General features: G+C 39.3%; 1 protein-coding gene across 20 annotated transcripts in view; it reads right to left on the minus strand.

Annotated features, from left to right (window-relative positions):
• Dlgap1 (DLG associated protein 1) overlaps positions 1 to 16,769 on the minus strand; it is a 772,435-nt gene that overhangs the window by 27,242 nt on the left and 728,424 nt on the right. For all 20 annotated transcript variants that reach the window (XM_090353401.1, XM_090353399.1, XM_090353404.1 and 17 more), the window contains one exon: positions 3,757 to 4,178. In XM_090353401.1, the coding sequence (XP_090209527.1) occupies positions 3,757 to 4,178 (422 nt within the window). The remainder of the gene's footprint in view (positions 1 to 3,756; positions 4,179 to 16,769) is intronic.

The raw sequence follows: 16,769 nt of genomic DNA on the forward strand, positions 1-16,769 counted from the left end.
ATCAGAATTCATGAAGTTGTTTTCATAGCTCCTTCAGTTTCAGGAAGCGTTTCCTACAGCTTTATGCAACCACTGCCTTATCATCTTGATGTTGGGAAAAGAGCTAGTGTGAGATTGGAATCCAATTAAAGAATATTGTTAGTGGACTCCCTGGGTTTTACTAATAGCATAGGAAGTTTCAACAAGTCCTGAATTAATGAACGTAATGAACAGAAATCAAAGACAGCTTAGCCTGTCCAGCAGAAGGTTCTACAACTTGTTATTCCTTAAAACACTGGCATTTTCCCTGACATCCTCCTGGGATTAGATGGTATTTTTTCCATCTAATAAGTTTGGGGTGTAAACAAAGAGAAGGGAGAATAAGATAACACAACACTTGCTAGCTACTAGAGGCTCACTTCTAGAATCCTAATGACTTGAGTAGGCTAAGATCCTCAGCTCTCAATTCAAAGCCAGCCCATGCAGGAAAGTCCATGAGACTCTTATCTCCAATTAACTAGCAAAAAGCCAGAAACAGAGCTGTGGCTCAAATGGAAGAGCATTAGCCGCAAGCAAAAAAGCTCAGAGACATCATCCAGGCCTTGAGTTCAAGCCCTAGTACCTGAACAACCATTAATTTTCCTATTGGAAACTGCCACCTGAAAACTCCCACCGAGAGTTGCTGAGCAGTGCTTCTTTTACCTGTCACTAATAATAATAATAATAATAATAATAATAATAATAATAATAATAATAAAAGGTTAATTGTGCCTGAAGATCAGCATCAGGCTGTGGATCCGGGCTCAGATGAGTCTCCATGGTACTAAGAGTTAGGGAAAAATGTCAAGGACATGTGTTTTCCCATGGCCAAGTTGTTTGTTCTCATAAGATAAAACAGCAAGGGAAGTTTACGGAAATCAGCTATGAATTGTCTAGCTTGCAAGATATAAGTGAGGCACTAGGATTCAAGCGGGAGAAAAAAGGAAGAAGAGCTGGAAAAGCCAATTTAGCAAGGACATCACACCCATGGTCTGATAACTATTATCTTCCAGACTCTCTTTTCATACAATGTAATTCTTTTACAGAAAATCTAACTGCTTCTTCACACCGTTGGTTGGATGCATTTAACGCAGTGCTATGCTAAAGTTCATTAGTGGCTCATGCATGTGATCCTAGCTACTCAAGAGGCTAAGTTTTGAGGATCACAACTCAAAGCCAGACAGGCATGTCAGTCTGTGAGACTCATCTCTAACTAAGTAGCAAGAAGTCAGGAGTGGAGCTCTGGCTCAAGTGTAGAGTGGCCAACCTTAAGCAAAAAGAAAGTTAAGACAGCACCCAGACCTGAGTTCAACACACACACACACACACACACACACACACACACACACACACACAGACACATCTCTTTAATGCCTGTCGTAGCTGTGTTCATGACAAAAAGTTACTTTTCAAAACCAAGTCAGCTGGGTGTCAGTGGCTCATATCTGTAATCAGATACTCAAGAAGGCTTGAGATCTGGCCAGCTCAGGAAAGTGAGATCCTTACCTCTAATTAACCACCAACAAAAGCTGCAAAGTGTAAGTGTAGTTCAATTGTGAGTGTACCAGCCTTTAGTGAAATAAAAGCTAAGGGTCAACACCCAGGCTCTATGTGCAAGCCTGACTCCTGGCACACACACACACACACACACACACACACAGACACACATACACATAAAAGGAAAAGAAAATCTCTTAAAAGATACATCATGAGCCAGGAATTTGGCCTAGTGGTAGAGTGCTTGCCTAGCATGCACAAAGACCGGGGTTCGAGACTGGAAAAAAAAAAAGAAAAGGCTACATCATGATGATCCTTTTCTAAATAGTTCCTAAACAAAATGAAAGTAGGTTTATGTCTACCACTAAATTTCTTTGATTTAATTGGCGCATCCACTGTTAACTTCATAATAGTTTTCACAGGAAAATTAGCACATAACATTAAAAGACACATAGCCCATATCCCACTTTTAGAATTATTGAAAATGTGTCAGATCTGCCTCAAAACTTAGATAATCTGGTAACTTTTCTATGTTAGTTAGGCCTATGCCTCTATATATATGTTTAAGTTTGTCCTAGAGGCTCCTCTTTTCTCAGAGAATTGTAATCTCAATGGATATACAATCAGATTGCAATATCTGTGTAAAAGTAGCAGAGCCTCTGCCAATCTAGAGTAGTCAACTGTTCAAACCTCATTCAAATAAGACTAATACAAGCTGTGACCAATCAATTTGACTTTCTACCTTACTTCTTTTATCTGTAGGTAACTTCTTTTTCTTTGTTCATATAAGAACATGCTTTTGTAGTGGGGCAGAGCTTTCTGAACCTGTTTTGGTCTAGATTGTTGCCTTACTCTAGAACTTCAGAGAAGGCCCATAAAGAGCTACAAAAATAGATTGACTATAATTTTCTTTGAACAACAGGAATGGATGTTGAAAGGCCGACATTATTACACAATTATTATACATAATGATGTACAAAACACAGTGTCTATTACTTATTTACTCAGCATTTATTTTAACCCATTAAATTGAAATTGCCTCCCTAATTCAAAATGCATGCTAAATGAACTTAAAAAGGACACAAATGAGCCAAGCATCAGTGTCTCAAACCAGTAATCCTAGCTACTCAAGAGGCTAAGATCTGAAGATCTTAGACTTTACTGAGTAGAAAAGTCCATGAGACTCAAGAGGCTGAGATCTGAGAATCTGCTTCAAAAACAATCCTATATGGGAAAGTACCAACACTCTTATCTCCAATTAACCACCATAAAGCTGGATATGGAGCTGTGGCTCAAACAGTGCAATAGTCCTGAGCAGCTGAGCTAGGGACAGCTAGGTGCCAGTGGCTCACACTTGTAATCCTAGCTGCTCAGGAGGCTGAGATCTGAGAATCACAGTTTGAAGTTAGCCAGGGCAGAAAAATCCCCGTGAGACTCTTATCTCCAATTAATACCCCAAAACCAGAAGAAGGATGTGGCTCAAAGTGGTAGAGTGCTAGCTTTGAGTAAAAGAGCTCAGGGACAGCACCCAGCCCCTGAGTTCAAGCTCCAAGACTCACACACACACACACACACACACACACACACACACACACACACATGCACAATGCCATAAGACAAGTGCCATTCATTCCAGTATTAGGGTTTAAATGCAAGATTTTGTGCTTGCCAAATAGGTGCTTTACCATTTGAGCCATGCCACCAGCCCTTTTTGCTTTCCTAGAAGGATGATATAGCTAGAAGGACAGGCATGTACCATGACACTCACTTTTCTGCTTAGAGTTTTGTGGACTTTTGTTCAGGGTGGTCTCAAACCATGATCCTCTTGATCTCTGCCTGTTGAGCAGGAGTCACCAAGGCCCAGCTAGCTTTATTTCAATATTGTATGTTCATGATTGTAATACAACTGTAAAGTGTATAGTGCTCAGTGCACCTGGAAAGTGCTCTGAGAACCAGTAGTGTTTCAAGATCATCTTGAGCATGGGGAAACAGTAGAGAATGAGACCATGTCCACACAAAGCTCACAAATCTTGAGCTAGAACGTGTGGCATCTGTCCAGTGCCTTTCTAGTGTACAGTCCAGCAGCTTCTAGCCACTCCGCTGGAATGGCCCATCTCTTCCCCATGTTCTGGTTTGGGGGTGGGAAACTGAAAGAGAAGCTGGCAGGAAAAGAAAACAAAGCCAACATACTCAAAGGATCCATGACCTATGCCATGGGGCATCCGGATGGGCATTACTTACTGTCTTCCGGTAAGTTGTTCTCCCGTTCTTCTCTCTCCATCTGCTGGCACCACCCTTCCATGCGGTCTCGCTCTGCCTGGAGAAGCTTCAGGAACCAGTGGCCATCCCGGTGGCAGACGGACCGTTGCACGGCCTCCAGGGGATCTTCTGTGATAGAGTCAATCCAAGGGTCCGGAGGAGGCAGGATGGAGGGGTCAAAGTCGGTGTCAAAGTCATCATCAGCTGCACAGGCGTGGTAATGGTTTCCAGATCCCTGAATGCTAACGGTGGAAGTGCTGGCATCCCGGGAGAACTGTCTGGCCATTGAACCTGGACATGAATTGTCCTCTATAGATTCCAGAGAATTTTCCAGATTATCGTGGAAGTCCAGGTCAGCCTGTACCGCTGTTGTCACACTGTTAGATCGGGTAAACCTGCGGAAGCTTGGGAGAATAGAAAAAGCCAGATGTCATTCAAGGATTTGTCTTTCTTTCCTCTGGCCGGCACAGTTTCACAGGAGCGGGGCAGGCGCTCAGTCTGGAGCTACATGCCCTTGGGTTTGTATTTTGTTTTCAAGACTAGGTTTTACTAACTTTGTTTTGGTGGATTATGAACTCACAGTCATACCATCTCTGCCTCCCGAGTATGTGGAATTACAGGAGTGTGCTAAAATGCCTAGCCTCAAAGATATTTCTTGAAGGTGAGCAGTGTTGACTCACACCTATAGTCCTAATGGCAAGGGAGGCTGAGATTGACATGTTTACAGTTTGAGAGAGAGAAAAAAAAGTTTGTGAGACCCTTTCCAAACCTGTAACTGGATGCGGTGTCATACTTCTGTCTTCCAGCTACCAACAAGAAGTGAAAAAACATGGTACATACAGGACCAGGCCCAGGCCCAAGCAGAAGCAAGATCGTATATCAAAAATAACCACCAGATGCTAGGACCCACCCACGAGGCACTCTCCTGAATCTGTCCTGCAGTTTTCAAGAAATGTGAGGACCAGAGAGACAAGGAATCACAAGGAAACCATTAGCCAAATCCACTTATGGCATGGAAGACATAAAAAGGATAACTTATAGAGTTTTTATAATTTAAAAGAATAACAATTCAATGTTATATGTGAACCCTGACTCAAAGAATCAAACCATAAAAGATCTCTTTCCCAATTGGGGAAATTTAAATGTGGATTGGATATAAGATGATAATGAGGTATCAATCAAGATGCTCTGTGTTTATAAAATGCTTCACTGAATGGTGATTCCTTTGTTCAATTACTTGATGATACAATATATATATACATACATATGCATATATATATACACATACATATATATGTATATATGTGTATATATAGCCAGTCCTGGGGCTTGGATTCAGGGCCTGAGTACTGTCCTTGGGCTTTTCTCAAGGCTAGAGCTCTACCACTTGAGCCATAGCATCATTTCAGCTTTTTTTTTTTTTTTAATACATAGGTATGTGTACTAAGAAATCAAAGCCAGTTCTTCATGCATGCTAGGCAAGCAGTCTACCACTAGGCCAAACTCTTGGCCCATGAAAATGTTTTTAAAAAGTCAGAAAAAAAAAACACACACACAAAAAAAATCATTGCAGAAGTGGCTCTGCAGTAGAATACCTGTTAAGCAAGCTGAAGGCCCTGAATTTAAACTTCAGTTTGACCTAATTGTGCAAAACTTGAGGCAAAATTTCATTCTTCTCTGATTGTATGCTTGGGGGAGTATGGGGGAGATATGATTCAAGCATGTTGATTGCCATAGATTTAATAGAATGACTGTCAACTCTTCTATTTGTTCAGTATGGAATATCAAAGCATATTTTGATCAATGTTCTATGTAGGACAAAGTACAGAACTAACCAAAGTCAGTATAATTAATATCCAGTGTCCAAATCTGGCATGACTTAAATCTTGAAGTTAAGGCTGATGACGGGTAAGGAAACAATTCAATTATATCTTAGTCTGTGTAATTTACTTAGAAATTTAGAGAAAACCACAGCCTGGCCTGGACCAAGACCATCATAAATCCTGCATTTTCCCCAGGGTAGTTCTTATCAAGTGAGACTTCCTGAAAGCCAACCAAAGTCTCATTAGGCTCCCATTCAACTGAAAACCTCTGTTGGAAACATTGCAAAAATGTGCTCTTAGTTCTGTAGGTCCTTGCTGCAATCTGGTTCAAAGCCTTTTTGGCACAGAGCAGCTTACAGTTCTGGAGTTCTCTGATATTTCTCTCTCCTGTGCCTTTATTTTTCCTTCCAAGGTGACAAGAGACAACATATAAACTAACAGGTTCCATCTGGGTATTTTGCATGGGTTAACATGACACCAGTGGCTCTCGGGCAAAGAGCTCTGTGCTTTTCTCTGTGACTGCTGCAGCAAAGGCTGGGACCTTCCATGATTTTAAAAACAAAGCCTCATTGGCCTCCTGAGAAGGTAGAAGCAATAGAGGTCCATGGATGGTAGTAGCATGATTCCATCTCTCCACTGTGGTTTCTGTGGTTGTTGTCGTTACTTACTAGTTCAATACTTTATTTTTATTGGGATCACTTCACCACTCTTAACCCTTCTTAAATATACAGGTCAGTGGCATAAAATACATTTACATCTCAGGTGCAAGCATTACCACTACGTTTTCATTTTCTGGGTGACAATACTGGGGCTTGAATTTAAGGTCTAAAGCATTTCTTTAGCTTTTTCATTCCAAGCTAGTGCTCTACCACTTAAGCCATAACCCCTGCTTCTGGATTTTGGGGTGATTAGTTGAAGATAAGAGTCTCACGAACTTTTCTGCCCAGGCTGGCTTTGATCTATGAGCATCAGATCTCAGCCCCCTCAGTTGTTAGGATTAAATGTGCCTGGTTTTGTGCTTGTGTGTTTTGAGACACTATCATATTGCTTTCCATCTACATTTTATGTTCCTACCAACAGCACACAAAGGTTATAATGGCTCTGAATCCTCTTCCACACTGTTATTTTCCATTGTTTGGAAAGTTGCCTTCATAACAGGTACATTGTCTTCATAACACGGTACATTTCCTCCAATGGCTCATAATCATACCATTTAAAGAATCTGCCTGCCTGGTAATTTCCAATCCATCTCACATTCAACAATGCCACTCTTAAAGGATTGTGCACCAAACAATGGCTATCCAACACAACTATATAAGAGAATATGAATTTTCTTAATGCTTCTGGACAGCCCCGTCAAAGTCCATTAAAACTAGGGCTCCAGTCCATCAAAATAAAGGATGACAAAAACAATACCAGCAAGTGGTTATGGGTAAGATTTGGAAATCCCAGAATATTACTTCAACAAATCCACTTTCATTTACATACCAGAGAATAAATGTCAAGGAAAACCTAGGCACAGGGTTGATCTGTGTTAGTCATTAAAGTGATCAAGTCATCATGATATGTCATGATTCTGGCCATTCATTTTATGAAGATAGACCAACCAAGAGCAGCCCATTTCAAGCTTCGATGTTTTTAAGAAATTACATTTGCTATCATTATCAGCTTCAGTAATGTTCCCCCCCCCCCAAGAAAGAAGCAATTTTGCTTGCTTTCAGCTCTGGGAATCGAACCCACGATCTTGTGCCTGCCATGCAAGCACTCTACTGTTAAACTTATACCACCAGTCCATCTGATCAGTTTCTGTTGTTGTTGTTATTGTTGCTAGTACAGGGGTTGAACTCAAGACCTGGGTTCCATCCCCTAGCTTTTTCCCTTAAGGCTGGCACTGCCACTTGAGTCACAGCTATGCTTCTGGCTTTTTGGTGATTAATTGGAGGTAAGCATCTCACAGACTTTCCTGATAGGTCTGTCTTTGAACCAGGATTCTCATATCTCAGCCTCCTGAGTAGCTAAGATTACAGGCATGAGCTGCTACCACCTGGGGCTTTAATTTTTTTTTTTTTTGTAGGTCATCAGACTTGAACTCTGGGCCTGGGTGCTATCTCTGACCTCTGCAGCTCAAAGCTACTGTCCTATCCCTGGGCCTGGGAGATATCCCTGAGCTCTTCAGCTCAAGACTACCACCCTACTCCTTGAGCCACAGCATCACTTTGAGTTTTCTAATGGTTAATTGGAGATAAAAGTCTCATGGTCTTTAGTACCTGGGCTGGCTTTGAACCACGATCCTCAGATCTCAGCCTCCTAAGTAGTTAGGATTATAGGCGTGAGCCACCATGCCCGGCAAACTTGGGAACTTTTATAAATATACTTTAATGCTTAACTGGGCCAAAGAAAATAAGCAACAATAAAACTCCTTTCAAATCACATTATGTAAAATCCAGAAAGCAATGTCACAACACTCTTGTATTAACAAGGAAAGGAAAAACAATTCTGGTATACTGCTCTTCCAATCAGTCCTTGTTTCTTGGAGGCAGTAGCAATGTCTGCCTTCTTCTCATTCATCCTCCAAACTCGCACTTGGTCTCCCGAAGCTGGGCTTTCTTTCCAGCTCCATGTGTGTGACTTGGACGACTCCTCACAACAGTTGACATTTTGGCTGTTCTACTGACACAAAATCCCAACTACTAAAACATGAGGCTTCACTTCACAGAATCATGTTGCCAGAGGCGTTACATTTCCAAACTTCCATGAAGACTAATCCCTGATTGTTTTCTATCATTTGCCAGAGACAAAAAAAAAATCTGTTCCCCACAGAAAAACAGAACAGCCTACTTTCCCCAAGACTGTTTTTATCTCTACAAAACTACCCCAACATTCCTGAGAGCTGTCTCCTAGCTGTGGATCTTGTAATGTATCCACCTTCTTAAGAAAAAAAAAATTACTTGGCAGTAGATTAATAGAACTTTGCAGTTTAGTCACCCAGAAAGAAATAAAAGTTAGGCAAAATTAAAATGGTTTGGAATTAAAAGCGGTGCCTTTGAACTCAGGCATCCCTGTCCAAGCTGCTTGCTTCTGTCAATTAAGTTCCTTAAGCAAGGCCTTTCTTCTACCGGGAACTTTCATGTGTAAAGCAATCAAGTTGTTATTATTGTTTTAAAATGTTGACAGGAACATAGAAAAGGATCACTTAAGATTAATTTTTGCATTTTTATTTTTACTTATGCGTTGGCCCTAGGACTTGAACACAAGGCCTGGGAGCTATGCTTCAACATTTATCACTAATGGCTGGTGCTCTACCACTTGAGCCACAACTCCATTTCCAGGGTTTGTTTTTTCTTTTAATGTGGTTAATAATTTCACAGGCTTCCCTATGCCTAGGCTGGGTTTGAGCTATGGTCAGATCTCAGTCTCCTGAGTAGCTAGGATGAAAAGCCTGAGCCACCAGTGCCCCGTTCATTTCTAAAAAGGTTTGACGAGTCATTATCAGTTGAAGGAATAAATCTAAAAGCTGTACCTTGGGGCTGGCTGCTTCTAAACCCACAATTTCCACTCTGGAAGCTTCTTTGGTCCTTCAGGCCCTGTGTAATGATTACAAGTTGTGAAAACTTCTGGCCAACATGCCTGCCTCAAGGACAGAAAATGAAAGACTGGACTGACCTGTGTAGACCACAATATCCCAGCTATTCTGAATCACAGCGAAGTCACTTGTTAGCATTTGGGTTTGCAGTTGCTTTACACTGTTTCTATGAAAGAATTTTATAATGCTTTCCTTGACACAGAATCTTAAAATGTGGCCCAGGCCAACCTGAAGCTCACAATCTTCCTGCTTCTGCCTCTCGAGTGCTGGGATCACAGGTATGTGCCATTTAATCTGATTTACTTTTCTGACTAGAGGGTTTTGGTTTTTGTTTATTTGTCCCCTCTGAAAACTCAATACAGCAGGTAACAAATAATGAGGTCATCAACTTGGAGGGAGAATACCTCCTCATTCCATGACAAAATCCCCTGGCCTCTGCCTTTTAGAGTTAAATCTAGTTTCAAAAGGGAAACACTAGCTTTGAGCTGTTGTCTCTCTTCTTGTAAGAACCTCAGACATTTTCCACTCAGGCTCATCAAGTCTTATATGAGATCTAAAAAGTTGCCTCAAATGGCCACCCATCTTGATATTGTGTGAGGTGGCTCATTAGATAAAATAAAGCGTCAAAAGAAAGGGTAGAGATAGAAGACTGTGATCAAGAACGAATTCTTTCCCTAAAAGTTCACTCTTTTATTTTGGCAATACTGGAGTGTGAAACTCAGGACGTTGGCCTTGCTGGGCAGGCACACTGCCATTTCAGCGATACCCTCAGCAATTTTTGCTTTCATTATATTTCAAGCAAGTGTCTTATATTTATGCCTGGGTTTGCCGGGACTACGGTCCTCCTATTTATACTTCCCATCTAGCAGGGGTGACAAGCTCGCACACTATAGCCTGCTTTTATTAGTTGAGATGGTGTTGTGGAATCTTAGCTTGGACCAGCCTCAAATTGCAGTCCACTCAATCTCAGCCTCTGGAATAGCTAGGATCACAGATGTGAGCCTCACCATACAGCTAAAAGTTTTACCAGTTCTTATTAGTCAGCCTCCAAATCAGAGAAGATCATGGAGGAGCTGGGATTGCAATACTGCTGTATAGTAATCACTTTGTTACGGCCATCAAACTGTGTCATGAAAAGCACCTGTTGGCTTTTGGGGGGCGGGACATCCTGGGGCTTGAACTTAGGGTGTTATCCCTTAGCCTCTTTGTGCTCAAGGCTAGAGCTCTACCACTTGAGCCACAGTGCCACTTCTAGCTTTTGTGAGTAATTTTCTGGAGGATAAGAGGATCACAGGGACTATTCTGCACTGGCTGGCTTCAAACTGTGATCCTCAGATCTCAGTGTCCTGAGTAGCTAGGATTACAGGCATGAGCCACTGATACCTGCTTTATATTGCTTATGTTAAATCGTCTATATGCATCATTCTTTTGTTTGCAGATCTCTTGAAGCAAAATAAGATAGAATAGGTTTTCTGAATAATGTACATTAGTGTATAGAAGAGCAAAAGAGAATGACAGAGGCCCCTTATCATAATCTGCCAGTTTAGTTGAGAATGAGTTGGTTAAGTGCTATTATTCATGGGCTGACACTATAAGAACCTTGGTTCTGAATCTCAACAAAGTATTTTTTTTTTGCCAATCCTAGGCCTTGAACTCAGGGCCTGGGCACTGTCCTTGGACTTTCTCAAGGCTAGAGCTTAGCCTCTTTGTACTCAAGGCTAGAGCTCTACCACTTGAGCCACAGCACCATTCTAGCTTTTTTCTATGTATGTGGTACCAAGGAATCAAACCCAGGTTTTCGTGCATGCTAGGCAAGCACTCTACCACTAAATTCCTGGCCCTCAACAAAGTATTTTTTAGTCGAAAGTCCTTGAGATGGAATTGCATTGCTCAGCGGCTGGCACTTGAGGTCAGTTATTCATTGGCTACTGACCTGTGATAACTAATAAGCACAAGAGGTCTCACTAATATATATGTAGATATATATATATATATAGATAGATAGATAGATAGATAGATAGATAGATAGATAGATAAATAGATAGATACTTGCCAATTGTGGGGCTTGAACTCAGGGCCTCTGCACTGTCCTTGGGCTTTCTCAAGGCTAGTGCTCTACCACTTCAGCTACAGTACCACTTCCGGCTTTTTCTGTGTATGTGGTACCCAGGAATCAAACCCAGGGCTTCCTGTATGGTAGGCAAGCACTCTACCACGAGACCATGCTCCTGGCTCTCACTAATAATTTTTTAATGTTATTTTTTATAAAGCAGTTGTACAACAGGATTTCAACTCCATGAGTCAGGTTATGAGTACAATGAATCTTGATCAATATGGCCCCTTCCATCTCCTTTCCTCACTTTCCCCATCCTATCCCTACCCTCAGGTTACATAGTTCAATTCTTACACAATGTATGTTGAGTATAATGACTGCATTTTAATACTCTCTTATTAACTCTTATTTTAGGTTAATAGAGGCCACCAGTTTTATGAGTCAGTTGATCATTTTTTCTTTCTGAACAATAAATTGTTTTAAAAAGGAAGAAAGAAGGTGAAAAAGAGAAAGGAGGTCAGATGGAAAGAATGAAGAGGGGGATAGAGGAAGGGAAAGAGAAAGAGGAAGGAAAGAGAAAGAAAAAGGAAGGGAGAAGGAAAGACAGGGAAGGAAAGAAGGCAGAGAAAGAAGAAGGGAAGAAAGGAGGGGAGCAAGCAGAGGAAGGAGTAAAGAAGGAAGGAAAATAGAAGGTAAGGAGATGAGGCCAAGTTTTAAACTTTTGAAATCTGAAACACAGGAAGGCCACACCTTTAAAACTCAGGTGCAGGGAAAAGAACTATGTGGCTAAGTCATGGTATTGTTACTTTGGCACTGGGAAGAGATTGATGAGGGTGGGTATTAGGTTATATTGTTCTCCAAGGAAACAGTGAGGAGTATGGATAGATTCAGAGTTTCTGGGTGGATAAAGAAGAGATGTAAAAGGAACATAGGGTCAATGGTTTCCCTCATTTGTCATAATTAGTATAAACCTTGCACTTTCCTAGCAGATGTTTACAATAGGACAAAACCTAGATATGTAGGTCATATAGGATGAGGCTAAATGAAAAGATCTCCAGAATATGGAAACAAGAGCCATATAATGTGTGATTGTTGTTCTTAATGTATTATGTTATTTCTCATTTCTTTTGTTGTTCCTTGGTTATTCTCATATTGTTATAGTATCTTACCTTGTTTTCTGGTATATTGTATATATGTTTATTTGAAATAGGAAAGGGAAGGGGGGAAACAAGATGAGGGGAGAGGGTGGAGGGAGGGAAATGGGGATAAAAACATGAGAAGGGGAGGCAATGTTTGTGAAGTAATGCACCTTCTATCTGGTGAATATAATGTAACCCTTCTATTAATTACAATTTTAAAAAAGGAGGAAAAAAGAAGAGATGTAGTAGACTGTCAACTGTCTTTTCAAATCTGTGGTTCCTGGGCTGGCTTTATCCCTCTAAAAGCCCAAATATTTACACATTAAGTCACATATGATCAAGAGGTTCTTTTACAGCAATTGACATTGTACTAAGTTATGAGCCATGATCTTTATTTGTGAAGGAAGCAAGGATGTTAAAGTAGAAAACTCTAGGGGAAGGCAAATGGAAATGGAGGCAATTTTGGTGAAAAGTCAGAAGTATAATATTGCAGATGGGTATGTATGCTTGTAATTCCAGGACTCAGGAGGCTGAACCAGGAGAACTGTGAGTTAAGGCCAGCCTGATCTACAGAACGAGACCACAGGTGAGAGAAAGCTTTGGCAGAAATTAAGTTCCAGATTCAGTTAGCTTCACTAGTGGTAACTTTAACAAACATTCATGAAAAAAATAAGCACATTTTACAAAATATCTGAAAGGAAAAAAAAGCATTTCTTAACTCAAACATAGTATTATTTTGATACCAAAACATAAAGACATTATACAAAAACTATAAAAACAAAAAAACTCACATGAATATGAATACAAAAACATAATCAAACTTCAGTAACTCATTCAACAATATATACAAAGAATGAGATAAGATGACAACATAGGATATATCCTAGAAATACAATGTTGAGGTAACATTAAAGGGGAAAAAAAAGCTAGACTCTGGTAGTTCATGCCAGTAATCCTAGTTACTCAGGAAGCTGAGATCTGAGGATCTCAGTTAAAAGCCATCCCAGGCAGAAAAGTCTGTGAGATTCTTATCTCCAATTAATCACCAGAAAATCAGTAGAGGTGCTGTGACCTAAAGTGATAGAGTACTAGTCTTGAGCAAAAGAAGCCCAGGGACAGTGCTCAGAGTTCAAGCTCTAGAAATGGCAGAAAAAAACCCAAAAAACAAAAAACATTACACTAAGTGGAAGAAATCAACCTGATTATCTTAATAATTGCAGAAAAAAAAATCTTGACAAATTCAAGATCCTTTAATCACAAAAACCTAAACAAACAAAGAATGTAAGAAACATATACCTCAATGTAATAAAGATTATATATTTCAAATCCATAGCTAATGTGTACTAAATTTAAAAAATGAAACCATTTCCTCTAAAGTTAAGAACAATATAAAAGTATGCAGGCTCTCCATTTCTTTTCAATATATTTCTTGAATTCTTATCCAGAGCAATAAGGCAATAAATAAATAAATAAATAAATAAATATAATATATATATATATAATATATATATATATTATATATATAGTCAGGTGCCAGTGGCTCATGCCTGTAATATTAACTACTCAGGAAGCTGAAATCTGAGCAGTACAGTTTGAAGACAACTTCAGGCAGACAAGTTCATGAGACTCTTATCTTCAACTAATTAGCAAAAAGTTGGAAGTGGAGCTGTGATTCAAGAGGTAGAGTGCTAGCTTTGAGCAAGAAAATTCAGGGACAGTACCCAAGCCTTTTGTTTAAGCCCAGGATTGGCACAGATAAACAAAAAGATACAAACAGAAAAGAGGAAGCTAAAAATGTTAGTTGTTGATGATATAATCCTATACTTATGAGGCCCTAAAGATTCCAGGAAAAAATTTTGGATCTCATACTTTTGATAAAATAGCAGAATAAAAAAATTACATACAAAATTTAGTAGCTTTTCTACATACCAATAACAAACTGACTTTGAGAGAAATCAGAAAAACAATACCATTCACAGGATCTCAGAAAAATATAAAACAAAGTCTAGGAACAAATCTAACTGAGGAGGTAAAATATCACTATTGTGAAAATTATATAACATAGGAGAAACAAAGTGAAGAAGACACTAGAAAATGGAAAGATCTTCCACATTCATGAACTGGCAGGATTATTATTGTGAAAATGGCTGCACTGAAAGTAGTCTTCAGATTCAACACAATACTCATTTTAAAATCTAACATTGTTTTTTTTGCTAAATAGAAACATCAACTTTTAAATTAATATAGAAACTCTCAAAGAGACCCTGAGGAGCCAAAGCAAATCCAAGCAAGACAGATCAGTGCTGCAGTATCACAAGACCTTATTTCAAAGTATACTACAGAACCACAGTAACAAAGCAGCATGATAATGGCACAAAAACTGACATGCATACCAGTGGAATAGAACAACAATGTTCATTGCAGCACTATTCACCATAGCAAAGATATGGAACCAACCTAGATGTCCCTCAGTTGATGAGTGGATCAACAAGTTGTGGTATTTGTACACAATGGAATTCTATGCTGCTGTCAGAAAGAATGACATCGCCCCATTTGTTAGGAAATGGAAAGACTTAGAAAAAATCATATTAAGTAAAGTAAGCCAGACTCAAAGGAACTTAGGCTCAATGGTTTCCCTCATTCGTCATAATCAGTAGAAACCTTGGGCTCTACTAGCAGAGATTTGCAATAGAGCAAAATCTTGATACATAAGGCCATATAATGTGAAGCTAATTGAAAGGACCTCCAGGATATTGAAACAAAAGCCATATAATGAATGATTGTTGTCCTTAATGTACTATGTTGTCTCTCATCTCCTTTGCTGTCCCTTGGTTATCTCATATTGGTATAGTATCTCACTTTGTTATCTGATATATTGAATTTATTTGTATTTGGATATTTGAAATTTGATAGGGAAGGGGGGAAAACCAAGACGGGTGGGGGGTGTGGGGGGGAGGGAAATGGGTAACAAGACATGTGAAAGGGTATCAATGTATGTAAATTAATGCACCTTCTATCTGGCAAATATCATGTAACCCTTTTACTAATTACAATAAAAAAATTTAATAAAAAATTAAAAAAAAAAGAATAAAAAAGCCAGAAACTCACACAACCACAGACACCTTATTTTTAATAACTGCTCCAAAACAAACATGGAATAAGAATTTTTTTTTACAACAAATGGTGCTGAGAAAACTGGATATCCACATTCAAAAGACTGAAAACTAGCCCCATCTCTCATGTTGTAGAAAAATCAACTCTAACTCGACTAAGGGTGTTGTGTAAGACTTGATACTTTAAAATTATTAGAGAATTGCAGAAGAAAACTCTTAAAAATAAAAGCATAGAGACTGCTCAAGAAATAAAAGTTCAAATCAACAAATGGTATCATATTAAATTAAAAAGGTGCTATACAACTAAAGAAACAATTTCTAGACTGAAGACAAATTACAGAATGGGAGAAAATTTTAGCTGGGTACTGGAGGCTCATTCTTATAGTTATTCAGAAGGTGGAGATCTGAGGCTCCCAGTCCAAAATCAGTTTAGGCTGAAAAGTCCAAGAGACAAAAGTGGAAGTGTGGCTCAAGTGGCAAAGTACCAGCCTTGAATGCAAAAACCAAATAAGAACATGAGGCCCTTAGTTCAAGCCCTAATACCAGTTTACACACACACACACACACACACACACACACACACACACACACACACACACACACATTTCCATATCAAGTATCTTTGAATGGCTATATAGTTAAATCTGTAAAGGGAACATAATTGGCTTCCTTACCCAGTTGCCATAAAAAAATTTAATAATATGTAGAAAACTTGTCCAGTAATGTTAGTTAAGTTTTATAAAATGCCAAAAGATTATGTGCATAAAATGGTTTCAACAATTTTTAAAATGTTGAAGGGCTGGGGTATAGCTTTTGTGGTATAGTGCTAGCCACACACATATGAAAGGCCGTGGGTTCAATAAACGTGGGTTCAATTAATCATGTGAGCAAAAATATGCTCTATTAAAGGATTATAAAATATTTAATCACTTTTATAATTTATAAATTTTTAGAATGCACAAAACATTAGCTTACTGTTCTTGCCACTGATCAAATTAGTTATTAATACATAATTCTGGTAGGAAAGGGACATAATGTAAAAAGATTCGCACACTTTTCATTTACTCCATAGCCCAACAGAGTTATTCATCATTAACCTGATCCTATATAGTTGTCTCCCAGCAAATTTACATACTGCTTTTCTTTAATCGTGGGAACAATAATAGAATCCTCTGCCTCTTTGTACCCACAGATAGAGCCTGAACCACTAGTGAGCTCAGGTAACAAAGTGCAGTTTGACTCACCCTTAAATACAATTGTTACTTAAGGAAAGGGTTGCCCGCT

Source organism: Megascapheus bottae, chromosome 19, assembly GCF_031878675.1.
Source record: "Megascapheus bottae isolate mThoBot1 chromosome 19, mThoBot2.hap1, whole genome shotgun sequence".
Taxonomy (NCBI): Eukaryota; Metazoa; Chordata; class Mammalia; order Rodentia; family Geomyidae; genus Megascapheus; species Megascapheus bottae.